The sequence below is a fragment of the Geotrypetes seraphini genome, chromosome 3, assembly GCF_902459505.1.
Source record: "Geotrypetes seraphini chromosome 3, aGeoSer1.1, whole genome shotgun sequence".
NCBI classification, from domain to species: domain Eukaryota; kingdom Metazoa; phylum Chordata; class Amphibia; order Gymnophiona; family Dermophiidae; genus Geotrypetes; species Geotrypetes seraphini.
This window is the reverse complement of record NC_047086.1, coordinates 88098536-88124946: the sequence shown is the minus strand read 5'-3', so window position 1 is coordinate 88124946 and position 26411 is coordinate 88098536. Positions and strand designations below refer to the sequence as shown.

General features: G+C 41.7%; 1 protein-coding gene across 9 annotated transcripts in view; it reads right to left on the bottom strand.

Moving 5' to 3' along the window:
• Positions 1 to 26411, bottom strand: part of ASAP2 (ArfGAP with SH3 domain, ankyrin repeat and PH domain 2) — a 317096-nt gene that overhangs the window by 34177 nt on the left and 256508 nt on the right. For 4 of the 9 annotated variants that reach the window (XM_033936956.1, XM_033936960.1, XM_033936959.1 and 1 more), the window contains 4 exons: positions 23018 to 23131; positions 14194 to 14449; positions 1913 to 2080; positions 681 to 855 (listed from right to left, as the gene is read on the bottom strand). In XM_033936956.1, coding sequence (XP_033792847.1) covers positions 681 to 855; positions 1913 to 2080; positions 14194 to 14449; positions 23018 to 23131 — 713 coding nt within the window. The remainder of the gene's footprint in view (positions 1 to 680; positions 856 to 1912; positions 2081 to 14193; positions 14450 to 23017; positions 23132 to 26411) is intronic. The other 5 variants (XM_033936958.1, XM_033936961.1, XM_033936963.1 and 2 more) reach the window with 3 other exon arrangements.

Here is a 26411-nt window from a genome sequence, read left to right as displayed (position 1 = left end):
TGTTGTACCCTCTGGTTCTGAGGTTCCACTATTCCTTTTCTTCCCATCTGGGTCCACTTCACTTTGGGCTCCTTTAACAAAGCCATGGTAGAGGTTTCTACTGTGAGCCGGCGAGGTAAATGCTCCGATGCTCATAGGAATTCTAAGAATGTAGGAGCATTTACCTTGCTGGCCCGCAGTAGAATTCTCTATCACAGTGTTTATCTTTTCTACAATTTACAATTGCTAGTATTCTACAGAAACTTGCAATAGTCATAAGAAAAAACATACACCTTCGATTCTCATCGGGATCAGAGTTCTATGGATTAGAAGGAACATAACCAAAGACTAAGGGCTCCTTTTACTAAGGTGCGCTAGCATTTTTAGCACACGCTAACCCCGCGCTACACTAAAAATACTAACGCAAGCTCTATGGAGGCGTTGTAGCACGTACTAAAACTGCTAGCGCACCTTTGTAAAAGAAGCCCTAAGTTAACATTTAAGAATCTCCCCCACCAACAAAAGAATTCACAAGCATTCCCCCTTTGAAATTCATAACAGAAGATACCTATAAATCTATGTTAATTCAACCACACAGATCTGGTAACATTTTAAGCAAATATAGGGAAAAATCTATATTTAAACACATTACAAAACTTTAAAGCAAATATGTATGCAAAGGCAACAGTAGCAAAAATTACCCAAGTGTGGGCTTTTTGTGTGAAATGCGACTTGGGGGTTGTGGTGGAAGTGGGGGTGGTACAGGTTTGATCTGTGGAACAGGAGGTGGTGGTGACTGCTTTGATTGTTGGTTCAATGCCTCTATAACGCTGGCTGTCTTTGATACCGGAGGAGGTGGAACTGGCAAAAGAGGATCTAAAAAAACAAACAGTAATTGGCAAAATTACTAGTCTATTGTACATGAGATAGTCTCAGAAATCTCATCACAAATTTAGGAAACAAATCTGACTCACTTCCTTTTCCTGACTCACGAATACTTTAATAGACTTGACTTAAAACTGTACACCAAATAAGCCTCACAAATAATTCTCTGAATATGTCAGAAAGCAAAATTACCAGATAATATAGTTCAGTTGTTATAATGCTATATTTCTCTATATTAATATCTATATTTTGCTCTTCTTGGGCGCTGCAGTCTGTATCTCCTTTGTTAGCACTGTCTGATAAATCCCCTTGTTATTTCACTCTCTCTCTTGGCTATCATCTATTAGCCAGGCATTAATTTCAGAGCAATGTCATTACTGAGTTAAAAAGGGGGAACAACAAAATCACTTTATGCAAATCAGATTTTTGTTCTTTTTTGTTAAAGTAAAGACTTGTTAGTGGTACTACAATTTCTTCACACATTTTCCAGCCTTCCAACCTACAAGAGAAACATTTAAAAAATTCAAACACAAAGAAGACAGCAGACTATAGAATCAACAAGTGCCCCCATTTTCCAATCTGATAGAAGGCAAGTTAGATTAAATCAGAGTGCAGCATGAGGAATAAAGCCCCCTCTTAGAAGAAATATTATCACCAGTGTTTAATATTCTGAGCAGTTGGGGCTAAATGAACAACAGGAAATTTGGACACGTAGCATACTATTTAAAGAAGAAAGTTGAAAGCCCAAGATGCCTGGGTTCAAATCCTAGTGATGCTCCTTGTGACACTGGGCTATTCAATTAACCCTCTATTGCCTCAGTTACAGATAGACTGTAAGCCCTCTGGGGCCAGAATTACTTATTGTTCCTGAAATTATCTCACTTTTAACTTCTACTGAAAAAGATTCAGTTAATCTACAGTTGTATGCTCTCATACTACGAGCCAAAACCGTGCTACCTAATTCCAGACTTCAAATCTCAGAAATCAAAGACAAGCAAAGGTTCTAGTGGCAATACACACAAAGACAACTACATGGAACACAACATACTTGCTGCAGTGGATGTAATACGCAGTGGTGGTACAGGAGGATGAATTAAAGGGGGATCTGATGAAGACCTCTGTCTGCCTATGTGTTCCAGTCCTACTGAATTTGCTTTCCATATGGTATTTGTTGAAGATATGGTTTGAATACCACTGCCAAGAACGGAAGGTTGAACTATGAAAAATAAATAAATGCTCTTCACATGATGAAGCTATACAAAATATCATGTTACGTATGTTGTAAAAAGTCCTAGATTCCAGATATTCCAGATTCTTTCCTTTGGGGCATTAAATTATATTTCCAGAAAATATTTCTACAAACAAAACTTTGCAATAGGAAGTAAAAATGGAAGAGCTATGTTATTTTTTTTTTAATTTCAACAACTTTTATTCTGTTTTGTATCAAAGGTAGTACAAAAATAGTGCAATGCCCAACAAAAAGATCCCATATACGGTAATTAACTTACATCCTGTAATGCAGAGCTATGTAACTCTGGTCTTCCTAAAGGAAGCCACAATTGCAGGTTAATCTTCTTTTGGGCCAACATATAAACAATACAAAGGCTCTCTCTGCTGCTACCAAGACCTAGAAAGTTTATATACAATATCTTTGGATTGTGGGAATATTAGCCATTGAAATAAGTGTTCTTCAAAGACAGCATTTCACCAATCACTTAAGTGGGTCATATAAGCAACACTGAAGGAAAAAGCCTTTCACTGCTCACGCATAACTAATTTTCATGCTAGAGTAGCCCCTATGGAGTTTGAGGAGTAGCCTAGTGGCGACAGCAGTGAGTTCAGAACGAGGGAATCCAAGGTATTCCTTGTCATCTCAGGCAAGTCGCTTCATTCTCCATTGTCTCAGGTACAAATTTAAAGGGCAATTTTATAATTGTGTAAGTGCTGATAAAATTGGCACTTACATGCATCTGTGCACAAGCTATTCTATAGAATAGTGCACAGGTGCATTAGGGCAGAACTATAGGAGGGTGGGGTACAAATGGGCAGAGCATGAGAGTGTCTCTAAATTACATATGTGCAGTAATTATAAATTACATACAGATGAGGGAACATGTAGGCACAAATATTTATGTTTGCTCTTGACCTGGCGTTAACGTTTCATGCCTAATTTTAGGCATGTCGATGCCAACATGCTAGTATTCTGTAATGACATCTTGGCGTACAGATGCCTTTATAGAATGTGGTGTGTTCATTAGGATGTCCAGAAAACCTTAAAGTTGGAAAAATTGTGCAAATTGAAGTTTTTCCCATGAATCTGATTGTGCTTGATCAGAAAATAATTTTTAAAAGCCCATCCTGGGTTTGCTCAAAGCCACTGATTACATAAAGTTCCATTTTTCTTAAAATTTGCTATTATTTTTGCTTAATAGAGCAAATTTCTTGGTATTATAGCTATAACTTTTATGTTTTCACTCAGCACTGATACAGTGATAAAAAGGCATTAGTAGTATTTTATTAAACAAACCTTCAATATCTGCACTTTACTGTGGAAAATAACAGAAATTTAACATACTTCACTAATAGCTAAATATGTAGACTCTGGAGTAGTCATCTATCAATGGCGTTCCAAACACTCAAGCATTCAATATCTTCTTGAGATCGTCAGGATAAAGCCTGTGATGGTGTTCGATTCATTACAACAAGGCCAAGTGCCATTATGCCACAACATCCACAAATAACAAGACGGTTCAAAATTCAGCAGTTCAGCTGATTTATAAATTGAGAAAATTTGATATGATTACACCTTCCTATGTGTATATTGTTTTACATTCGCTCCCAGTGAAGGCCAAGTAATATTTAAATTGGTCTGTCTATTCTTCAGAATCTTTATGGTCCAACACCTCAAGTTTATTAAAAATTTGATATACCACCTTATCATGTATTTCAAGGTGGTTGTACAATTAAAAATTAGGGTAATACAAATAGTATATCAAAACAATTAACAACAAATTAAACAAACTAGTATGGATATCATCAGCTAGTCAGCATTATAATGTTCGAGATGCGATTATATATCATTGCAAGTCCTTAGCCCCAAGGTAATTATTTTTTAAAAAGCTGTTTACTACATTATTTCCTTATCAAGCCACTTCTACATGGTCGACTTTCCCAGCTTATTTATGATCTATACCAAATTTTAATGCATTTAAAAAGGTGCTTAAAACTTGTTTCGAAAATATAATCTTTGTAGATAACAGTAGGACAATAGGGTAATGTTCATCTGTATTGTAAACTAGCTTATCTTAAGTACTTTACTGATCTAGCTTCTTTTCTATGAACTAATCATTGGCTATAGCAGACTATAAATGGCTTAACTTTAACTATCCAAAGAGAGATACTTTTCCAGGAAAAAGATATATCTAACAATATCCAAATAGCTTTCCAGCACACAGGCAGATGTATGCACAACTCTGGATGCTGATAACATTTTATTCTATGCAAAATATAGCTACTGCTAGCACAGATCCATGTGTGCATGCATTCATTGAGTTAGCAAACTCATTTTGTGCACAGCTTATTTGCACATATTTGGTTACTGTACTAGGTGCAAATATTTTTTTTTTTTAATGCATGTGTTAAGAAACTACTTTGCACTAATGAAAAGTAAACCTGGTCTGACTCACAAAGTTTTTAGGCACCATCTAGCTCTTTGGGTCAGGTACCTGGATCAGAATCTACAAAACAAGGAGTCTGATTTCAGGCTGGGCGTACACCAGGGGTTGGGATAAATCCCATTAGGACAAAGGATACTCTTTCTTGGGCATCTTTTTTTTTTTTTAAACTCTTATCAAATAAAACAGTCAGAAGTCTCAGTGGTTAACTTTAACTTGCTTTATTAACGGGAACTCAAATACAGGTCATAATTGGTCACTTTACATTTACAGTTCAAAAATGTCAAGAGTGGTTTATCCCCAAAACTCTTCCCTTCAAGATCACAGTTCAAACAGAGGAAAATTATACTCTAACCCGGTTCCAATTCAATTGCTAAAATGTCAGGAAATAGAGGTGTTAATTGCCATCCTATTCCCTTAAATGCTTTATCTGCATATGTTAAATAACTTTGTACTCCTTTGTGGATTGGTTCAGATGCTACATGCAAATTCCAGAGTCTCATTCTCACAGTGTCCTCAATCTTTCTGTCTCATTCAGGAACAGGGTATTTCCACTGGCACAATGAAAGTCCTGCCAGAACTGAGGCACTTCCACTCCCACTCCTCCTACCCAGGGAGTCTTCTTCCCACAAACACTCCTTGTCCCAGCCGGGAACACTCTGAAGATACCCACTGCCACGTAGCAGGGGTTTTAGACACCATGCACCGCAGATTTCAACTGTCTTGATTCCCAGGACATCCTCCTCAGTGCTAGGGTTTTGGTGGGGGTAGGCAACCAAGGACCTTCTTTCCACAAACACAATTCCTTTTTAGCATTTTTCTGGCCCTGCTCACATGAGCTGGCTCCTTCCAAAACCACCCACCAGGTTCAACATCCCTTAGTGACTGCCCTGAAAATCCTTCTTCCCACTACCTAAGGCAGGGACATTGTCAAGGGGGGGGTGTCACACCAAGATTTCTGCACTGGCCTCTCTGTGAGCTTAAGCAACTACCATCTAATAAGCCATCATTCAGATCAGGTCCTGACTTCATAGAATCTAGGTGCAAAAAGATCTTTCACCAGCTGGGTCAGCACTAGTTTCCTGTTCCAAGCACTGCTAGAGGCTTTATGAGAGGCTTCAACTGAGGTAACTAACAACTGTAGCAACAAAAGCAGGGATTTCATCCTCATACTGCTAAGCACGAAATATCAGAGGAATTTCCATTGGGAGGAGGGGGACCTTGGTCACTCCACTTTCTGCTTAAACCCCCTCCAAAATTGTGGCAGCTGTTTAATAGATGACAAGAATGCTCAAATCTCACCAGCGAAAGATGTTCACTGCCCAGAGTCCCCGCCTGTGTAGCCTGAGAATGTAGATGAATTCTGCGCTACTCATGCAGCATAGGTGGAGACTTGAGCAGTGGACCTCTTCAGTTGGCAAGGCCTGGCCATCCCCACCAGCAAAGATATGATTCAAATGTGTGGAAAGGTAGGGGGTGAGCTGAGAGGCAATGCATAGCACCCCTTAGTCCACCCTATATCCCTGTCAAAATGGACTTCTTGCTAAATCTCTGTGAAATAAACCAAGGTGAACTTAAATGATGGAATTTTAGAGTCATACTGATGTCAACATTTAAAAAGGAGATAGAGCAGATTTTAAACTAGAAACTGGGGGAAATCGACAATCGCTCAAAAGAGCATGATTCGGAACAAAGTATCTTTAAAAGGGAAGACAGAGCATCCCAATAGCGAGGTTGCAATACGGGCCAAAGCAGACCAGGTTTCCTTACAGAGCAGGCTGATTTTAAAGATTGAAAATTATCCATGCCAACTGCTGAGCAAATTGTAAATAGATTTAATAATAATAATTTATTTTTATATACTGCCTAGCGGTTTACACAGTTAGGTACTCAGCATACAACATAATAATAACATCATACATAATAAAATCAGAGTAACTAATACAAGCACTAAAACTAATGAATAAGGATAACATGATATCAACTAAAATAAGTGCAGGTAAAAAGATAAAAAATACATTATAACTACATGATAATATGAAAATCAATAATGTCTATTATACTGTTTAAATAAATGGGTTTTAAGATCTTGAAATTGATAGTAAGTAAGAAATGGAGAAACAAGAAGATTCAAACATGAATTCATTAATCCTGCTTGGAATGCTAGGGTCCTATCCAAAAATTTTTTGTAATGACTTGCATTTGCTGAAGGAAAATAAAACCAACCAGATCTACGGATATTTTTTCTTAAAAATAAAAAACTAAAATAAGAAGCAAGATAAGCCGGTGCTAAGCCAAATAATACTTTAAAACAAATGCATCCAAATTTAAACAACACTCTAGCCTCAAACGGAAGCCAGTAAAGCTTTTGATAGTATGCACTGATATGAACGTGTTTTTTCAAATTAAAATCAAATGAATAGCTATATTTTGTATGATTTTTAATTAGCTAGTGGTTATTTTATACGATCCCAAATAAATAACATTACAATAATCCAATATTGAAAGGATTGAAGATTGGACCAGGATTTTAAATGATATAAAATCAAAATATTTCCTAATAATACGCAGCTTCCAGAGGACAATAAAACATCTCTTAACCAGTGAATCTGTATGGACCTTAAAAGATAAGGACCGATCTAAAATAACCCCTAAAATTTTTAGCATAGGAGATATCGAATAAGATTGACCGTTTAAAAGTAGAGTTGTATCAGTAATTTTTTCATTATGACTAGCTCGAAAGAATTTTGATTTACCCGTATTTAATTTCAATCTAAATGTAGATGTCCAAATTTCCACTTGTGTATGAATAAAAGCTATTTAATTTAACACTTCTGAAGTGAATTTGGTTAAAGGGATAAGTATTGAAATGTCATCTGCGTAAACATAAAATTTTACTTGTAAATTATGTAATAAATAACATAAAGGTGCTAGATAAACATTAAATAAAGTTGGAGAAAGCGGTGAACCCTGAGGGACTCCACTTTCATTTACCCATCTGGTAGAGTATTGTCCAGCACTGACTACCTGGTAAGACCTATTTTTCAAAAACCCTTGAAACCAATTCCACTCCCTACCTGAAATTCTGATGGAATCCAAACATGCTAGTAGTATACCATGGTTAACTAAGTCAAAAGCACTACTTATAGATATGACAAACACTGTTTGAAATGTCTGTATGCAAATGCCAGAAAATTAAGAAACAAGATGGGAGAGTTAGACTATATTACACTAAATGAAAAGATAGATAATAGGCATCTCTTGAGAACTGGTGGAAGGAAGATAACCAATGGGATACTGTCATGCAGAGTACAAACTATATCACAGTTATAGGGTGGATTGAACTGGTGGAGGCGCAGTGTTATATGTTAAGGAGGGCTTGAATTAAATGGACTGAAAATTCTACAGGAGCAGAAACACACCTTGGAATTCCTATGGGTACAAATTCCATATGTAAAGGGGAAAAAGATAGTGATAGGAATGTATTACCATCTGCCTGACCAGGATGAACAGACAGATGCTGAAATTAGGGAGGCTAACAAACTGGGTAACATAATAATAATGGGTGATTTCAACTACCCCGATATTGACTGGGTAAAAGTAACATCAGGACATTTAAGGAGATTGTGGAACAGCTGGTTCTGGAACCGACCAGAGGTGAAACAATTCTTTACCTAGTTCTTAGTGGAGTGCATGAATTGGTTTGGGAAGTAATGGTGCTAGGGCAACTTCATAACAGTGATAACATGATCAGATTTTATATAACCCCTGGAATAAATTCATACAACAAATCCAATACAATAATATTTAAATTTAAAAAAGGAGACTATAACATGAGAACGGCAAAAAAGAGGTGCAGCTGCAAAGGTCAAAAATATACTTAGGACGTGGGTGTTATTTAAAACTACCATCCTGGAAGCCCAGACTAGATATATTCCATGTATTAAAAAAGGAGGAAGGAAGACCAAATGGCAGCCTGCATGGTTAACGAGTGAGGTGAAGGAAGCTATTAGAGCTAAAAGGAAATCCTTCAGAAAGTGGAAGAAGGATCCGACTGAAAATAATTGTAAATAGCACAAGGAATGGCAAGTCAAATGCAAGGCGCTGATAAGGAAGGCAAAGAGAGACTTTGAAAAGAAGATTGTACTGGAAGCAAAAACACACAGTAAAAACTTTTTTTAGGTATATTAAAAGCAAGAAGCCAGGAAACGAATCAGTTGGACCGCTAGACGACTAAGGAATAAAAGGGGCTTTCAGGGAAGACAAGGCCATAGTGAAGAGATTAAGTGAATTCTTTACTTTGGTCTTCACAGAGGAAGATGTGGGGGAGACAGCAGTGCCAGAAATGGTATTCAAAGCTGATGACCCAGAGAAACTCAAATAAATCTCTAACACTGGAAGACATAATGGGTCAATTTGATAAACTGAACAGTATCATCCCAGAGTGCTAACAGAATTGAGAAATAAATTTGCAGAGCTATTGTTAGTAATTTGTAATTTATCCATTTTAGAACTGTACAAAGTTTTTGTGCACCTTATTACAAAATAGTTGTTTCCTTTGAAGAGCATAAGAACTGCCGCTGCTGGATCAGACCAGTGGTCCATCCTGCCCAGCACTCCGCTCATGCGGCGGCCCCCAGGTCAAAGACCAGTGTTCTAAATAAGTCCAGCCTCACCTGCGTACATCCCAGTTTAGCAGGAACTTGTCCAGCTTAGTCTTGAAACCCTGGAGGGGTTTGGAATTCTCTTCCTTTATATATAAGACTTGAACAAGATTTGCAGAAATTTAAGAGTAGCTTAAAGTGCCTTCTTTTTAAAGAAGCCTTTAACTGAAAATATAACGATTTCTGCCATCTCCAAAACAAGATTTCCAATAGTTCTCTTATTCGACCCCACTTCTGCCAGCAATCCTCTTCTTCTACCCTCCTAATGTACTTCCCTTATATGTACTTTTTCTTCAAAAAATTGTATTTCCTCCCCTCTTTCCTATTGTTTCCCGTGGTTTTAAAAAGCAATTACCCATGTAGGTCTGATCAATGTATTATGTATAAGTGATTTCTCTAAAATCATATTTTTATTTTTTGTACAACGCTTTGTAATTTGGAAAAGTGTTCAATCAAATAATTTGAATAAACTTGAAACTTAAACTTGAAACTTGAGGGTGTTTTCCCCTACAACAGATTCCGGAAGAGCGTTCTAGCTCTCCACCACTCTCTGGGTGAAGAAAAACTTCCTTACGTTTGTATGGAATCTATCCCCTTTCAACTTTAGAAAGTGCCCTCTCGTTCTCTCTATCTTGGAGAGTGTGAACAGTCTGTCTTTATCTAAGTCTATTCCCTTCAATATTTTGAATATTTCGATCACCACCTGTGGTACCAGTTTTGTAGTATATATCATTATCTGTACATGTCCTAAAATTTATGTAGGACAGATAACAAGATGGTTCAAGATTAGATTTGGGGAGCATTGGAGCAGTTTGACTTGTGAGAGAGCCTGTCTCCTGTAAGTTTTGTTGCTGTTTCTGTTCCATTCCTGTAAGCTCTGCCTTAACTGCACAAGCCTCAGATACTTATGATTTTAAAGTGTTTGAGGCTTGTGAAGATAAGGACAGAGCTTGCAGGAATGGGGAAAGGACAGGAAAAGAACTTGCTGGGATGGAACGGGAAAACGAGGGACGAGGGATAGGGGAAAATTTGAACCCATGTCATTCTCTACCTCTTCTTCAGCATTTTCTATTATTAAAACATTCACTGTCATCTTTGAAATGTTGTATTGTGAACCATATCCCAAGAAGGTCATTATGACAGGAAAGTAGCGTTAATGAAGCATGAACAAGAATGGATCTTTCAACTTGTGTCAGAAGAACCTGCAGGTTTGCACTCCCAGGTTGAGTGGTATTTGTTTTTCTGACAAATCAATAAGATCAAAGAAGGGGGGTGGAGCAATGACATCAGATATAATCATAGAAAAGGAATCTGACAGAGCAGCCAGTTTTGCAATGCCGGTGAGCATGGAGGAACAGTGCCAAACTGAGTAAAAGTTTTTTTGCTCTGGTTAGGGGAGGGTTTGGCACAATGTTATTAATGTGTTCGTTTTGTGGTTATTAAATGCTGGTGAGGAGCAGTGCTGAACTCAATGATTACACCAGAGCTATTGAAACAATTTTAGCCTTGACACAGCTACAGCGAAACACTGACTGGTCATCATCGGCTTTAATCGAGAGGCGAGTTGTGAAGACTGTTCGATCTTTGTAGAGATAAGTGAAAATTTATTGACCTTTTTGGAAAACTGTAAGTAGAGAGTCAATTGTCATTGTTGAATGAATGGTGGACACCACATATTAAGGATATTGCTTCACAGGAATTTTACTGCAGAAGGAAGATGCACATTGAACATTTAAACAAACAACGGAAGGAGAGGAGGTTTTCTGCCAATGAGGTTTCTCTGTGAGCAAGAAACTTGTTGCGGTAGGTTGGAGTCTGAGGCTTTTCCTCATCTTCAGAAAGTTGATTTGTTAAATTTATTACTGAAACCCCATTCCAGGCCAACCAAAAAAAAAAATTTTCTTGGTGCCTTGGGTTTTTGACCTGTTCCTGGGGTTATTTGGTGTACTGATTCAGAAAATAGCATTGGATAGACCATATCAGCTCTAGTTGTTCTTGCTGTGAAAAACTTTCTTGGCAACAAGAAGGCAGACAACTACACACAATTAGTAGAGGATATGCTCTTTCATTTCAACAGGCTTGGCTGTAACATGAGTGTTAAAGTTCATTATCTGCACAGCCATTTGGATCACTTTCCAGAGAATCTTGGTGACTTAAGTACAGAGCAAGGTGAAAGATTTCACCAAGACATAAAAACAATGGATGCCAGATACCAAGGAAGATGGGATGCACACATGATTACATTACATTACATTAGTGATTTTTATTCCGCCATTACCTTGTGGTTGAAGGCGGATTACAGAAGAGGATTTCAGAATTACAGAAGAGGATTTCTGGACATGTCCAGAAGTGTTACAGAGTACAGCGGGTTGCTTCAGAGGATTGAAATGTTTCATACGGTGTTAGTTAGTCTTCATGATGGCAGACTATTGTTGGAATCTTATGCGGGATTGTCCTGGCAGATCCCACTCTCTGACGTCTTACAAAAGGAGCTTCTTGTGTGTTGAATGACTAGAAAGTTTGTATCATAAACTTGTGCTTTTGGTATGAAATAAGTAGATTTTCATTTTGCACACTTTTCTTTTAATTTTGAATATGTTTCCTTCATGCTTAAAAGATATTAAACACTACATTAAAATATCCTGATTTTCTAATGGACGAGAAGAATGAAGAATATTATATAGCACATATCTCAAAATATATCTCAAAAACTAGAGCTAATAGGAGAAAACTTGTGCCATTTTTGGGATCAGCTGATCAAATTTACCCAGAAACAGGTCTAACATTTGAGGCACCAAAATGAGTGTTGGCTAGTGTTATCTTCACTATCACCACTTGTCCCCACCATGTCAACAGTGGATGTCACCAGTCATCCAATTGTTTCCATATGGAATCACTGCACAAAAATAAAATCAAAGAAACAAGGTCTAGAAAAGTAGGCATGGAACATAACGAATCAAAAGTCACAAACAAACCCAGGACTCTATAACCTTCTTGCTGGACATCTACTTGTTTGAAAAGCTTATACTAGACATCAGCTTTAGTTGCTTTTGGTGGCAAAAGCAGTTTTTAATTTCAGTTAGCAGCCCTTTTCGATACATCAATCCAGTATTTTTTCCACAAAACCTTAAGATGAACACTCATCTGACAATATATGTACCCCTGAGGCAAGCTCTTTAGCTGAAAAATGGACCACGTCAGGTCTACTTTCTTCCGTAAGGTACATTTGGATGAATCACTTCAGCACTGGGACTTAATTCTATTAGCTATATCCGGTTGATTCGTACTGTTCTGTATGGAATCAACCAGGGGAATAGAATTATGCCAGAATAAATCCGCATTGGACCAAGAGCCGAACACCAAGATATCTAAACCCAGCCGTGGTGATCTGAAAGAGAAAATTATCTGGGAGATCAGTCTTACTTGTATTGAACAGAATTCTCTCTGCTTTATCCATTTTGTACTCAGACAGGGATGCAAACTGTTCAATCTTTTTCATCAAAGGTGGTAGTGAATCCCTAGGATTCAGGACAAATAATAGGATATCATCTGCATATGTAAAAAAATTTTGTGCTCCTTTGTGGATTGGTTCAGTTGCTGTATGCAACGGATCTACTGCTAAAGCAAAAAGAAGAGACACTGGATATCCCTATTGGATTCCTTTTTGTACTAATTTTTTTCTATGCTTGCTGTGAACCATCTTGTCCGTAATCTGCTGTCTTGAGCTGCAATTGTCAATATCTCATCCTTACGTTCCACTTTTCTTCTTCTTAACCACTCATGTGTCTGAGGTTGATCCATGTATGGTTCGAGTAACACTTTATACTTCCCATTATATTTGTGAACTTGCCATTTGTTCTTGTGTTTACTATTCTTTGAAAAGCTTTTTCTCCTGCTTTGCATATTCTGTTGGTTCCTTCCCTGTACTTAGAAAGTGGATTTTCACTTGTTCCTTCTGCTTATCAGAATGCCTGTCCAAGTTTAATGGTGGAACTAGATTCTGGATGTTTTTTCTCATACTTCAGCACTATTTGCATGTCAGTTCTTCAGGAAAATGTATGTCCTCAACTTCTGGAATTCATTGCCAAAAGCTCAGGACTGAACCCTGATTGATGCTGGAGGCAAAGTTCCAGATGTATCCATTTTCAACGAAAACAGCATTTTGTGCCTTCTGGTTTATGCATGCAAACTTTTGCTTGAGGCTCAGAACAAACTCACTGGCTCTTTGCTCAAGTCTTCTAGAGCATGACCTGCCTGTGATCATGTTGGCTCTTAAGCTGCAGCAGTCCCTGTCACATCTGTGGCGCGTCTTGTGAGAAAAGTCCAATGGATCTTAAGGTCCCTGTAGAATCAAAACATTCACAGACACCAGGAATGCCTAAGTGTTCTAGAGAAGTACCTTCTATTTAGTGACTTTCCCATTCCACGATGACTAAAATGTGTCCTTCCAAATTCAACCTTTTTCACTTGTCCCAATACAGATGAATTCAGCCTGGATTGGGGAACTCACCTAAAGGGACACCAACCCTGGACACTGGTCTCCCTGAACATTTATGAAAGTTGATATATATATATCAACTATTCTGTGCAATTTCAGAAGCATGGACTAACAACTGAAATAAACAAAATGAATTGACAATGGTCTTGGTTCAAGCTGAGGTGGGTGGAGGGATGGAAAAGGAAAGAAAAAGATTCTTCTTGCATCTAGCCTCCGACTCAAACTGGTTTCAGAATTCTTCCGTTCGGCCAGGTCACCAGAGGTTGATGCAATTTCATGATCCAGAGTTCTATTGTGTAACATCTTAGTTAATGGCTCAAGAATCTAAGATGCTACTTTGTTTTAACTTTTTATGGTGAAATCTTAGGTTACATCATCTAATGCAGCTAAGTACTGCATATTTTATTTGTATTAAACTGCTTAAAAATATTGTAGCAGCAGACCAAAAAAGTAAGCAGCATGGTTATTTAAATATTAGGTTCCTATTTCTTACCTTTGCCAATATTCCTTGGGGGTAGAGGCGGGCCACTTGTTGTAACAGGCAGAGCAGCTGGAGTGATAGGATTGCTGCCACTAAGCACTGTCCCATATGTTTCATTCTGTAATATACTTGGCATGAAACTTCTTTGTTTATCTTTAGCAATATTAGCTGCATCTCTTGCCAAAGATGCTACATTAGACTGAAGTTGATTTGATCCAAGCTGATAAAAGCTGACTGGCCTATCTTCTCTCCGGATGGGACTAGGCTGCTAAAACAAAAAGAAAAAGGAATTATAATTGGTTAAATCACACCTGTTCTAAATTTAAATCCTTTATTACTTGAAGGAAAAGCATATTATTTTGAAAGTACACTGAGATATGTAAAGACATTTCTTGGTTGGGAGGATCAGAAGCTAACACTTGTGATCAAGAAGCTCATTGATACTTCATCATAAATGGTCGGACTATATGGGCTTCTTAGTCTTTCCTTGTCATCAGTTTCTCTGAATTATATTTAGGGCTTTTATTCTTAGAATTTGGGTGTTTATTTTCAAGCTAATTAGGGGTTCTCTGAGGTGTTTTTGTTCCATAGTTGCTATTGCTAGATAGCTATTCTTGTGGAACCAAAATACTGTATATACATTTGTGTCATTTAGGAGTAATTAATGCAGAAGGCACAAAAATTGAGTGGATAATACAGGACAAGCCAGGGAAATTTTTTTTTAGTTTTTATCTTATGAACACCTATTGCAACAGTTTTACATCAGATTCTATTCATTCTTAACTGGTTAAACCTAAAGTAAGAAATTCTAATTATATTGTACACTGTAAAATGTTTTTCTACAGACAAATAGCTGCAGATATACAAAGATCTACCCAGCCTTGTATCTACATAGATACAGTAAAGATATTTACCTGTAGCAGGTGTTCTCAGAGGACAGCAGGTATATGTTCTCACATGTGGGCAACATCATGTACGGAACCCGGTACAGACACTGCCAAGTGCACTGTCTCTTTCAATCTTTAGGCAGTGTCAATACCGCGCACATTCCGGTGCCTTTCTGTCTGATGTCAGCTCTCAGGACCATAAGTTCAGTAAAAAAAAGTTAAGCAGCCAACTAGGGGAGGTAAGTGGGTTGTGAGAATATATGTCTGCTGTCCTTGGAAAATACCTGCTACAGGTAAGTATTTTCGATTTTTCTGAGGATAAGCAGGCATTATATTTTCATGTGTGGCACTCCCAAGCTGCCAATATCATGACTCTAGAAAGCACAGTTACTTACCGTAACAGGTGTTATCCAGGGACAGCAAGCAGATATTCTTAACGTATGGGTGACATCACCGACGGAGCCCCTGTACGGACATTTTTAACTAGAAAGTTCTAGTTGGCCGCACCGCGCATGCGCGAGTGCCTTCCCGCCCGACGGAGGAGTGCGTGGTCCCCAGTTAAGATAAGCCAGCTAAGAAGCCAACCCGGGGAGGAGGGTGGGACGTATGAATATCTGCCTGCTGTCCCTGGATAACACCTGTTACGGTAAGTAACTGTGCTTTATCCCAGGACAAGAAGGCAGCATATTCTTAACGTATGGGTGACCTCCAAGCTAACAGAGAGGGAGGGGGGATGGTTGGCCATTAGGAAAATAAATTGTGTAATACAGATTGGCCGAAGTGCCTATCCCGTCTGGAGAAGATATCCAGACAGTAGTGAGTAGTGAACGTGTGAACTGAGGACCAAGAGGCAGCCTTGCAGATTTCCTCGATGGGGGTGGAACGGAGGAAAGCCACAGAAGCAGCCATAGCTCTGACCCTGTGGGCCGTAACAGCACCTTCCAGTGAGAGACCGGCCCGAGCATAACAGAACGCAATGCAGGCAGCAAGCCAGTTGGAAAGTGTCCGTTTAGAGACAGGACGACCCAGACGGTTAGGGTCGAAGGACAAAAAGAGTTGAGGAGACGAGCGGTGAGCCCTGGTACGGTCAAGGTAGTAAGCCAGGGCACACTTACAGTCCAGCGTGTGCAATGCCTGTTCCCCAGGATGAGAATGGGGTTTAGGGAAAAAGACAGGCAACACAATGGACTGGTTGAGGTGAAATTCCGAGACCACCTTGGGAAGGAATTTAGGATGGGTACGCAGAACCACCTTGTCATGGTGAAAAACAGTGAAAGATGGGTCGGCAACCAGTGCATGCAGTTCACTAACCCTCCTGGCAGAGGTGATGGCAATGAGGAAAAGCACCTTCCATGTAAGAAATTTGAGCGGAGTTGTGGCAAGAGGCTCAAACGGGGGTTTCATGAGGGCTGATAAAACCACATTCAGGTCCCAGACGATTGGAGGAGGCTTCAGAGGTGGTTTGACATTGAAAAGGCCTCTCATGAACCGGGAAATCAGGGGATGAGCCGTGAGATGTTTTCCGAGGATAGGCTCATGAAACGCAGTGATGGCACTGAAGTGGACTCTGATTGAGGTAGACTTGAGGCCAGCGTCGGACAGAGAGAGCAAATAGTCCAGTACAATTTCCACCGCCAACGAGGTGGGATCGTGATGATGGAGAAGACACCAAGAGGAGAACCGGGTCCACTTCTAATGGTAACATTGGAGGGTGGCCGGTTTCCTGGAGGCATCCAAAATACGACGGACAGGCTGAGACAGATTCTCTGGAGAGGTCAGCCCGAGAGAAACCAAGCTGTCAGGTGAAGCGAGGACAGATTGGGATGTAGTAGAGACTGATGCTGCTGCGTAAGTAGAGTAGGAAATACAGGCAGAGGGATGGGTTCTCTGGAGCTGAGCTGGAGCAGGAGGGAGAACCAGTGTTGGCGAGGCCACCGAGTGGCGATGAGAATCATGGTGGATTTGTCCCTGCGGAGTTTGAATAACGTCCGCAACATCAGAGGCAGTGGAGGAAAGGCATAGAGGAACCGATCCGTCCAGTCGAGCAGGAATGCATCCGGGGCCAGACGATGAGGAGAGAAGAGTCTGGAACAGAACTGGGGCAGCTGATGGTTGTGAGGAGCTGCAAAGAGGTCCACCTGAGGAGTGCCCCAGCGAGCAAAGATGGAGCGGAGTGTTGGAGGATCCAGAGTCCACTCGTGAGGTTGAAGGATGCGGCTGAGATTGTCGGCCAGGGAGTTCTGTTCGCCCTGGATGTAGACAGCCTTGAGGAAGAGACTGCGGGCCGTGGCCCAGGTCCAGATGCGGATGGCCTCCTGACAAAGGAGGGGAGATCCGGTGCCGCCCTATTTGTTTATGTAGTACATGGCGACTTGGTTGTCTGTGCACAGGAGAAGAACCTGTGGGTAGAGGAGGTGCTGGAAGGCCCTGAGAGCATAGAACATGGCCCTGAGTTCCAGGAAATTGATGTGATGTTGACGCTCCTGAGGGGTCCAGAGTCCCTGGGTGCGAAGATCTCCCAGGTGAGCTCCCCACGCATAGGGGGAGGCATCTGTGGTTATGATCATGGAGTGAGGGGGTAGATGAAAGAGTAGACCCCTGGAAAGATTGGAGGAGTTCAACCACCATTGAAGAGATTGCTGAAGAGACGATGTCACAGAGATGGGATGAGAAAGAGGATCCGTGGTTTGTGACCATTGGGTGGCAAGAGCCCATTGAGGTGTCCTGAGGTGGAGTCGCGCCAGAGGAAGCACATGGACCGTCGAGGCCATGTGGCCCAGGAGGACCATCATCTGTCGAGCTGGGATGGAGTGATGAAGGAGCACCTGACAACAGAGGTGGAGCAGGGTCCGTTGTCGGTCGGAGGGGAGAAACGCCCTCATCAGAGTGGTGTCGAGGACTGCTCCAATGAACTGAAGTCGCTGTGTGGGAAGTAGGTGCGACTTGGGGTAGTTGATCTCGAACCCCAGGAGATGGAGGAAAGAGATGGTGTGATGAGTGGCTTGTAGCACAAGTGGAGACGTAGGTGCTTTCACCAACCAATCGTCCAAGTAGGGGAACACCTGGAGGTTGTGAGACCTGAGAAAGGCCGCCACCACAATAAGGCACTTGGTGAATACCCTGGGCGATGATGCGAGGCCAAAGGGTAGCACTTTGTACTGATAGTGACGGTGCTGTATCTGAAATCGGAGGTAGCGCCGTGAAGTCAGATTGATTGGGATGTGAGTGTAGGCCTCTTTGAGGTCTAGGGAACATAGCCAGTTGTGTTGAGAGAGAAGAGGGTAAAGCGTGGCAAGGGAGAGCATTCTGAACTTCTCCTTGACCAGACACTTGTTGAGGTCCCTGAGATCAAGGATGGGACGGAGGTCTCCTGTCTTTTTAGGAACCAGGAAGTAGCGGGAGTAGAATCCCTGGCCCCTTTGGTCTGATGGTACCTCATCGATGGCGTTGAGAAGAAGGAGGGAGTGGACCTCCTGCAGGAGGAGGGGGGATTGGGAGGAGTGGGAAGCAGACTCTATGGGAGGATTGTCGGGTGGAAGAGTCTGGAAGTTGAGAGAGTAGCCGTAGCGAATGATGTTGAGGACCCATTGGTCTGATGTGATGACCTCCCAACGGCTGAGGAAGAGTTGGAGGCATCCTCCAATAGGCTGAGGAAGAGGCAATGATGGTGGAAGACTGGCTATGCCCCGGAGAAAGGAGTCAAAAGGGTTGAGATGGTTTTGATGGAGGGAGAGGCTTGGCAGGCTGATGAGACTGTGAACGAGCCTGAGGTTGATGCTGGTGACAAGGACGGCGAGGCTGCTGCTGAGGCGGGTTGAGAGGTCTGGCCGAGAACCTGCGTTGGTAGGAGGACTGCTGTCTGTAGGTGCGAGCAGGCGGAGTCTTCTTTTTAGGTTTGACCAGAGTGTCCCACCTAGTCTTGTGTGCTGAGAGTTTCTGGGTGGTTGAGTCCAGGGACTCCCCGAAGAGTTTGTCACCAAGACAGGGTGCGTTAGCCAGGCGGTCTTGGTGGTTAATGTCGAGGTCAGAAACTCTCAGCCAGGCCAGACGCCGCCTGGCAACAGCCATGGCAGATGCTCTAGAGGTCAGCTCAAATGAGTCATAAATGGAGCGTACCATGAATTTCCGAAGTTGGAGCAGACTGGAAATTTGTTGTTGGAAAAGAGGGACCTTACGTTCAGGAATGTATTTTTGTAAGGAGGAGAGTTGTTGCACCAGATGCTTCATATAGAAGGAGAAGTGAAAGGTGTAATTATTTGCCCTGTTGGCCAGCATTGCATTCTGGAAAAGGCGCTTGCCAAATTTATCCATAGTTTTCCCCTCTCTGCCAGGAGGGGTGGAGGTATAGACACTGGAGCCCTGAGATTTCTTTAAGGTGGACTCCACCAGGAGAGATTCATGGGGCAATTGAGGCTTGTCAAACCCCGGGATCGGAATGACTCGGTACAAGCTATCCAGTTTGCGAGGGGCCCCGGGAACAGTGAGGGGGTTCTCCCAATTTTTGTAAAAAGTTTCCCGCAGGATGTCATGGACGGGTAACTTAAAGAATTCCTTGGGAGGTTGCTCAAAGTCTAGGGCATCGAGAAAAGCCTGGGACTTTTTAGAGTCGGACTCTAATGGAATGGAAAGAGCAGCCGACATCTCCCTGAGGAACTTGGTAAAAGAGGACTGTTCAGGTTTTGAACCGGTATCAATCGTCGAGGGTTCCTCGTCCGTCGAGGAAGCGTCTTCCTCGGTACCGTGCGGGGATTCTTCCCATAAGTCAGGGTCCCTGATGTCGGGGTGCGCACGGCGGGCCATCGGTGTGGAGGGCTCGGCATGGCGGGTCTTGGAGAGAGACTTGCCGGAGCGTACCGAGGCGGTACCGGGAGAAGAAGACCGGTGCCGTTCCTGGTACCGGGAAGGGTCGGTATCAGAACGGGCCTGCACCGCAGGTTGGGAACAGTGTGGTTCAGCCGAGAGCATCGGCATGGAAGTGTTAAGCGGTACCGAGGGGGTCGACACCGATGGGATCGTGCGAGGCTCGGACTGGTCCTGCACCGGAAGGTGTGGAGCCAGCAGCGCCGGCAACAGTTGTTGGAGTTGTTGCTGCAGCTGCTCCTGTAATTGGGTCTGGAGTATGGCCGTGATGCGGTCGTCCAGGGGAGGCACCGGTACCGCTTTTTTCTTCTTCGGTACCATAGGTGCCGCTATACGCTCCGGCGATGAGGAGGCCGATGACGAGGCACTCACCGATATCGGAGCGGAGCGTTTGCGGGGTCGGTTCGGTGTCGGAAGGACCGGCATCGCAACCGTGGCAGGAGAGCGCTCAAGGGAAGTGGAAGGCTTCTTAGCCGGCTTACCTGGGGCCAGCGACCCCGAAGAAGGATCTGGCGTCGTCGAAGTAGTCGGTGCCAACTTTTGAGGTGCCGTCGACGTCGCGGCAGGTTCCATGGCAGATCCGGTGCCGAAAAGAAGATTTTGCTGGATCTGCCTATTTTTCAATGTGCGTTTTTTAAGAGTAGCACAGCGGGTGCAGGTGTCAGCCCGATGCTCTGGACCCAAGCACTGCAGGCACCAATTGTGCGGGTCGGTGAGAGAGATCGGGCGTGCACACCGCTGGCACTTCTTAAAACCCGGTTGTGGGGGCATGAAGGGAAACACGGCCTCCGCAAAATCGAAGCCGGAGGCCTGTATGGTGGCAACAGGCCCCGCCGGGGCCGGGCCGAAAAAATAAGAAAACTCGACGAGTTTTTTTTTTTTTTTTTTTTAAATAAAAGCAAAGGAATCCGAAGGGAAAAAAATCAAAGAAAAAGAAAAAGTACGCGAGCGGGAAGGCAGAAACTAGTTTTTCAACGGCCGTTGAAAACACATGCGTCTTCTTCGCTCCGTGGAAACGAAGAAACTGGGGACCACGCACTCCTCCGTCGGGCGGGAAGGCACTCGCGCATGCGCGGTGCGGCCAACTAGAACTTTCTAGTTAAAAATGTCCGTACCGGGGCTCCGTCGGTGACGTCACCCATACGTTAAGAATATGCTGCCTGCTTGTCCTGGGATAAGAAGTTATACAAAAGGCTGGTGAATCTAAAAGGACTGGAGAGAAAGTTGGCACTTAGGAAGTGAAAAGATTCTGCTTGTCCAAACCGAATGTCTCTTCTGGAGTTTGGTTCCAAACAGTAATGAGAGGTAAATATATAGGACCAAGTTGCCACTTTGCAGATGCCCTCAATAGATGCAGAGCGGAAACGAGTTGCTGAGGCACCCATAGCCTACACATAGTCCAGCCTGAGAATACAGGAAGGAGATACAGTTCACTAGCCAAGTGGATATGGATCTCTTGGAACAAGAACCCCTAATCAATTAGGGTCAAAAGTCACAAAGAGCTGGGAGGACTTCCTGTGAGGCTTAGCCTGGTCCAGGTAGTATGCCAGAGCATGTCTGTGGTCCAAGGTATGAAGGATTGCTTCTCCTAAAATAGGAATGTGGTTTTGAAAAAAGGCAGGCAAAACTATGGATTGGTTAAGGTGGAATTCGAATTCTGAGTCTACTTTAGGGATGCATTTTGGATGCATCTGGAAAACTACCCTGACATGATAGAATCTTGTGTATGGAAGATCCAAGACAAGGGCTTGAGTTCAATCACAATATATTTTTTTGCTAATAATTTATATTCCACTTATCCTACAATTCTATGCAGATTACAAATTATTCAAGTACTCAAGCATTATTCCCTAACTGTCCCGGCAGGTTCCCACTTTATCTAATGTACCTGGGGCAATGGGGATTAAGTGACTTGCCCAGGGTCACAAGGAGCAGTGTGGGATTTGAACCCGAAACGCAGGGAGCCGAGGCTGTAGCTCTAACCACTGCACTGCATACTCCTGCGCATACGTGAGGGCTATAAGGAAAATAATTTTTAAAGTGAGAAGTTTCAGAGAGCAAGATGAAAGTGGCTCAAAGGGAGATGTCATGAGAACAGAAAACAAAACCCCACATTGAGAACCAAAGAAACAGGTAGAGGCTTGATAGGTGGTTTTGGGTGAAAGAGGCCTTTCATAAAATGGACTACTAAAGGATGAACAGATAGACTTTTTTGTCTAGATGGAAATGGAAATAACTCATAGTACCAAGATGAACTCTGAGTTGGTTGCATTGGAGAGATATAGAAGGTAGTCGAGTATTGATGGAAGTGGACAGGTAATGAGTTCCAGAGAATCCACTGCACACCACGAAGAGAACCGTATCCACTTAAAGCGCTGAGTGGAAGGCTTTCTAGACACTTCAGATACTGCAGCAGAAAGCGAAAGAAATGTATCTGTTCGGAGAAAGAAACCATGCTGTTAAGTGCTAATGAGCAGAGGTTGGGATGAAGGAGGGATTCTGTGTTCTGAATGAGTAATATTGGAAATGGTTGCAATTTCATGGCTTCTAGGAGCTCTAGAAGTGAAAATCAGACCTGGCATGGCCAGAAAGGTGCTCTTAGGATCCTGATGCTCAGATTCTGGTGGTTTGAGTACTGTTTTCCTTATGAGAAGAATCAGAGGAAAAAAAATAGAGAAACTTGTTCCCCCAATGAAGTAGAAAGGTACCAGGTGCAATGTGACTGGGGGCAAAAAGTTTGGCACAGAATTGTGGAAGTTTGTTGTTCTGAGGGGAAGCAGGGAAATCTATGTCCAGTGCTCCCCACTGAGAGAAAATCAGATGCAAATGGCCATGCTGAGAGACCATTCGTAAGGCTGAAGAAGTCTGCTTAACTTCCAAGTATCTGGCTACAGATCAGTAAAGCTGTGAAAATCAAACATCGCATGGCTTATAAACAAATGTTTTCAATATTGCTATTTATGGCTAGACTATACAACTATCATACAGATTGCAGCCATCTTACTCTAACATTTGTAATCGATACATCTATATGCACCCAATTCACATAAACTTGAGGATGAACACTTATTCAGAAGAAGTTTGGTAACCTGTAACTTTTCATCAACATCATCATCACTTTCATCCAGATCTTCATGATGTAACTTCCACTCATATTCTACATGAACATGGGCATTGAATCGTCCAGATAATGCTTGCAGGAGCTGAGAAAAAAAAGTGGCATTAAATGCTTGTATGAGCTAAGAAAATAAAAGTGATGGTAATTATAAACTCACAGTATACAAATATTGATCTCAAGGGATGAAAGAAAGAGGTTTCAATTCAAAACTGATCATTTGTCACCTAAGAACATAAGAATTGTCAAATTGGATGCAGTGTTGACAATCTTTTCCTTATTATGTCTTAAGAGTGGTATATTGTTGTAACCATTCTTTATGAGATGTATATTTTCAAAACAAAATTTAATAAAAATTTAAAGTAAAAAAAAAAAAAAGATTTGTCAAACTGGGACAGATTGAAGGTCCATTAAGCTTAGTATCCTGTTTCCAACAGTAGCCAACCCAGGTTCCAAGTACTGAGCATTTCAACTTTATACTCAAACTTCTTCAAATTTGACACAATTTATTATCATAATCATCAACTGCCAATTTTTGATCTGATTCAGGAGAATGGAAAGATTGAATGCTTTAAAAAAATTTACTAAAATATGGGAGCCACTGGAATCTTATAGCCATGCACCTGTTAAACCATAATGATTTGTCTGAATAAAGTATACATCCAAACTGTCCTTTTTGATATATTTATGATAGTATTAATGATCATTAATAATTAAAATTGTTAATTTGCTGTTTATTTTGTTCTGTTTGTTTTTTTTTACCTTTTATTCATACATATGACCATGTTATATTATATTGCTTTGGAATTCATATAGGTACTGTATGATTTCTTCTTTAAATACCAATAAAAATTGTTGAAATAAAGGGAGAATGGACCAATTGTTTTTTCTCAAAACAATGTCTACTTTCTGGTTCTTTGATATAACAGTACTCCCCCAAAATTTGCAGGGGTTACATTCAGGAACCCCCGCGAATTTTAAAAAACCACAAATGCAGTTTTTCGCCTGTCACAAGGCAGGGGAGGCAGGAGAGGGCAGCTGGAGCACCAGCAGGTGAAGAAAATCATTCGCAGTGTGCTCCGAATGCCTCTTCCTTTGACACGCAGCTCCTGATTGTTGTAGCCCAACTTTATTACAGGAAGAGGTGGTCGGAGCATACCACGAATGAGCGAGTCTGCAATTTGCGAAATGCGAATTTGCGGGGGAACACTGTACATACACATCTTTTTAATCACCAGTGGTGTACTTCAAGGTTCTGTTCTTGGCCTGTTTTTAACATTTTTATAAATGATATTGCTGAAGGGTTGTAGGGTAAGATTTGCTTCATTGTGGATACCACCAAAATCTAATAGAGTAGACACGCCGGATGGTGTGAATAACATGAAGAAAGACCTGGCGAAGCTTGAAGAATGGTCTGAGATTTGTCAGCTAAAATTGCATGCAAAGAAATGCAAGGGTCATGCATTTGGGATGCAAAAATCCGAGGGAACGGTACAGTTTAGGGGTAAAGAACTTATGTGCACGACAGAAGAGCGGGGCTTGGGTGTGATTTATGTGACCTTAAGGTGGCTAAACAGGTTGAAAATGTGACGGCGAAAGCTAGAAGGATGCTAAGTTGCATAGAAAGAGGTATGGCCAGTGGGAAAAAGAAGGTATTGATGCCCCTAAAGAAGACTTTGGTGAGACCTCATTTAGAATATTGTGTACAATTCTGGAGGCCGCACCTTCAAAAAGTGGTGGACACCTGGAACGCGCTTCCAGAGGGCGTGATAGGGCAGAGTACGGTATTGGAGTTCAAGAAGGAATTGGACAATTTTTTGAAGGAAAAGGGGATAAAAGGGTATAGATAGAGGGCTACTATACAGGTCCTGGACCTGATGGGCCACCACATGAGCGGACTGCTGGGCATGATGGACCTCTGGTCTGACCCAGCAGAGGCACGGCTTATGTTCTTATCCATGCAAATACCAACATAATTAAATGTGGATATCTTTATTCAGTTCAAGGCCTCATAGTGCAGGACAATCTGGATTTGTCAGGTAGTGTCAAATGCTGGGTTTCATAGGAGAGACTTCCTACCTAATGCTGGGTTTCATAGGAGAGACTTCCTACCTATGATGTTGCTAAACCCCAAATGGCTGCCGGGACCTCCTGCGGCAGTCTCGACAGACATTTTGGCTGAGGAACCTGAGGGAACAAGAGTGACTGGAATCATTCTTGTCCAGAACCCGCCACTAGACTACTAGGTCATTTAAAGGTAGCCTGGAGAGGGGCCTTCAGGCAGTTAGAAGGCAGAGGGATTGTGTTTGGATGGCCAGTTGGTCCAGGAGGACCCATTCTCTGCTGGTAGGGTGAGTGTGGCAGAGAGCGAGGGGGTGGAGAGTTTTAGTTTAAGTTGAAAATGCACAAGCATTTTCAACTGAAACCTGAAACCAGATTTTGAGTCAGTTTTGATGCCAATTCTAAAACATAAACTCGGTCAGCCTCTAGAAAAAATACATATTGTCTGCAACTGATATCGTGTAACAAAGGTATTGCTAAGGTATATTTAAGATGTGATGGTCATATGTTGAAAACTTGTCCAGAGTTACTCCTAGCACATTAATAGAATTGAAATATTGTATTGGAGTGTTCTTTATTTTAGGAGAAAGATATATAGGTAAAGAGCTGAGCAAAGGAAAGAGAAAGGTCTTGCTCTTGGAGGGGTTTAACATCAAGTCATTTGAACCCAACCAGTCGTTGGTAATATCCAAGTGATCAGAGATTATTGGCATTATGACTGGTTACTTGTAATAAAAATAAAAGCTGGATATAACAACATTGGAGATGACAGCAGATAAAGACCTGTGCGGTCCATCCAGTCTGCCCAACAAGATAAACTCATAGCATAAGGCAGGGGTGCCCACACTTTTTGGGCTTGCGAGCTAATTTTAAAATGACCAAGTCAAAATGATCTACCAACAATAAAATTTAAAAAAAACACAAAGCACACTGAACGCAGAGAAAAATGTTAATCATCATTTATATTCCGGGTTTTTTTCAAAGAGGTCAAGGCAGATGACTCTATGCGCTGTCACCTCAGTAACAACCATACAAAAATAGACAAATATACCCCCTCCCTTTTTACTAAACTGCAATAGCAGTTTTTAGCGCAGGGAGCTCTCAACGTTCATAGGCTCCCTGCGCTAAAAAACGCTATTGTGGTTTAGTAAAAGGGGGCCATAGTGCAAAATATAGACAGCAGATATAAGGGGGCCATAGTGCAAAATATAGACAGCAGATATAAATTATCAAAACGGACACATTTTGATCACTAAATTGAAAATAAAATCATTTTTCCTATCTTTGTTGTCTGGTGATTTCATGAG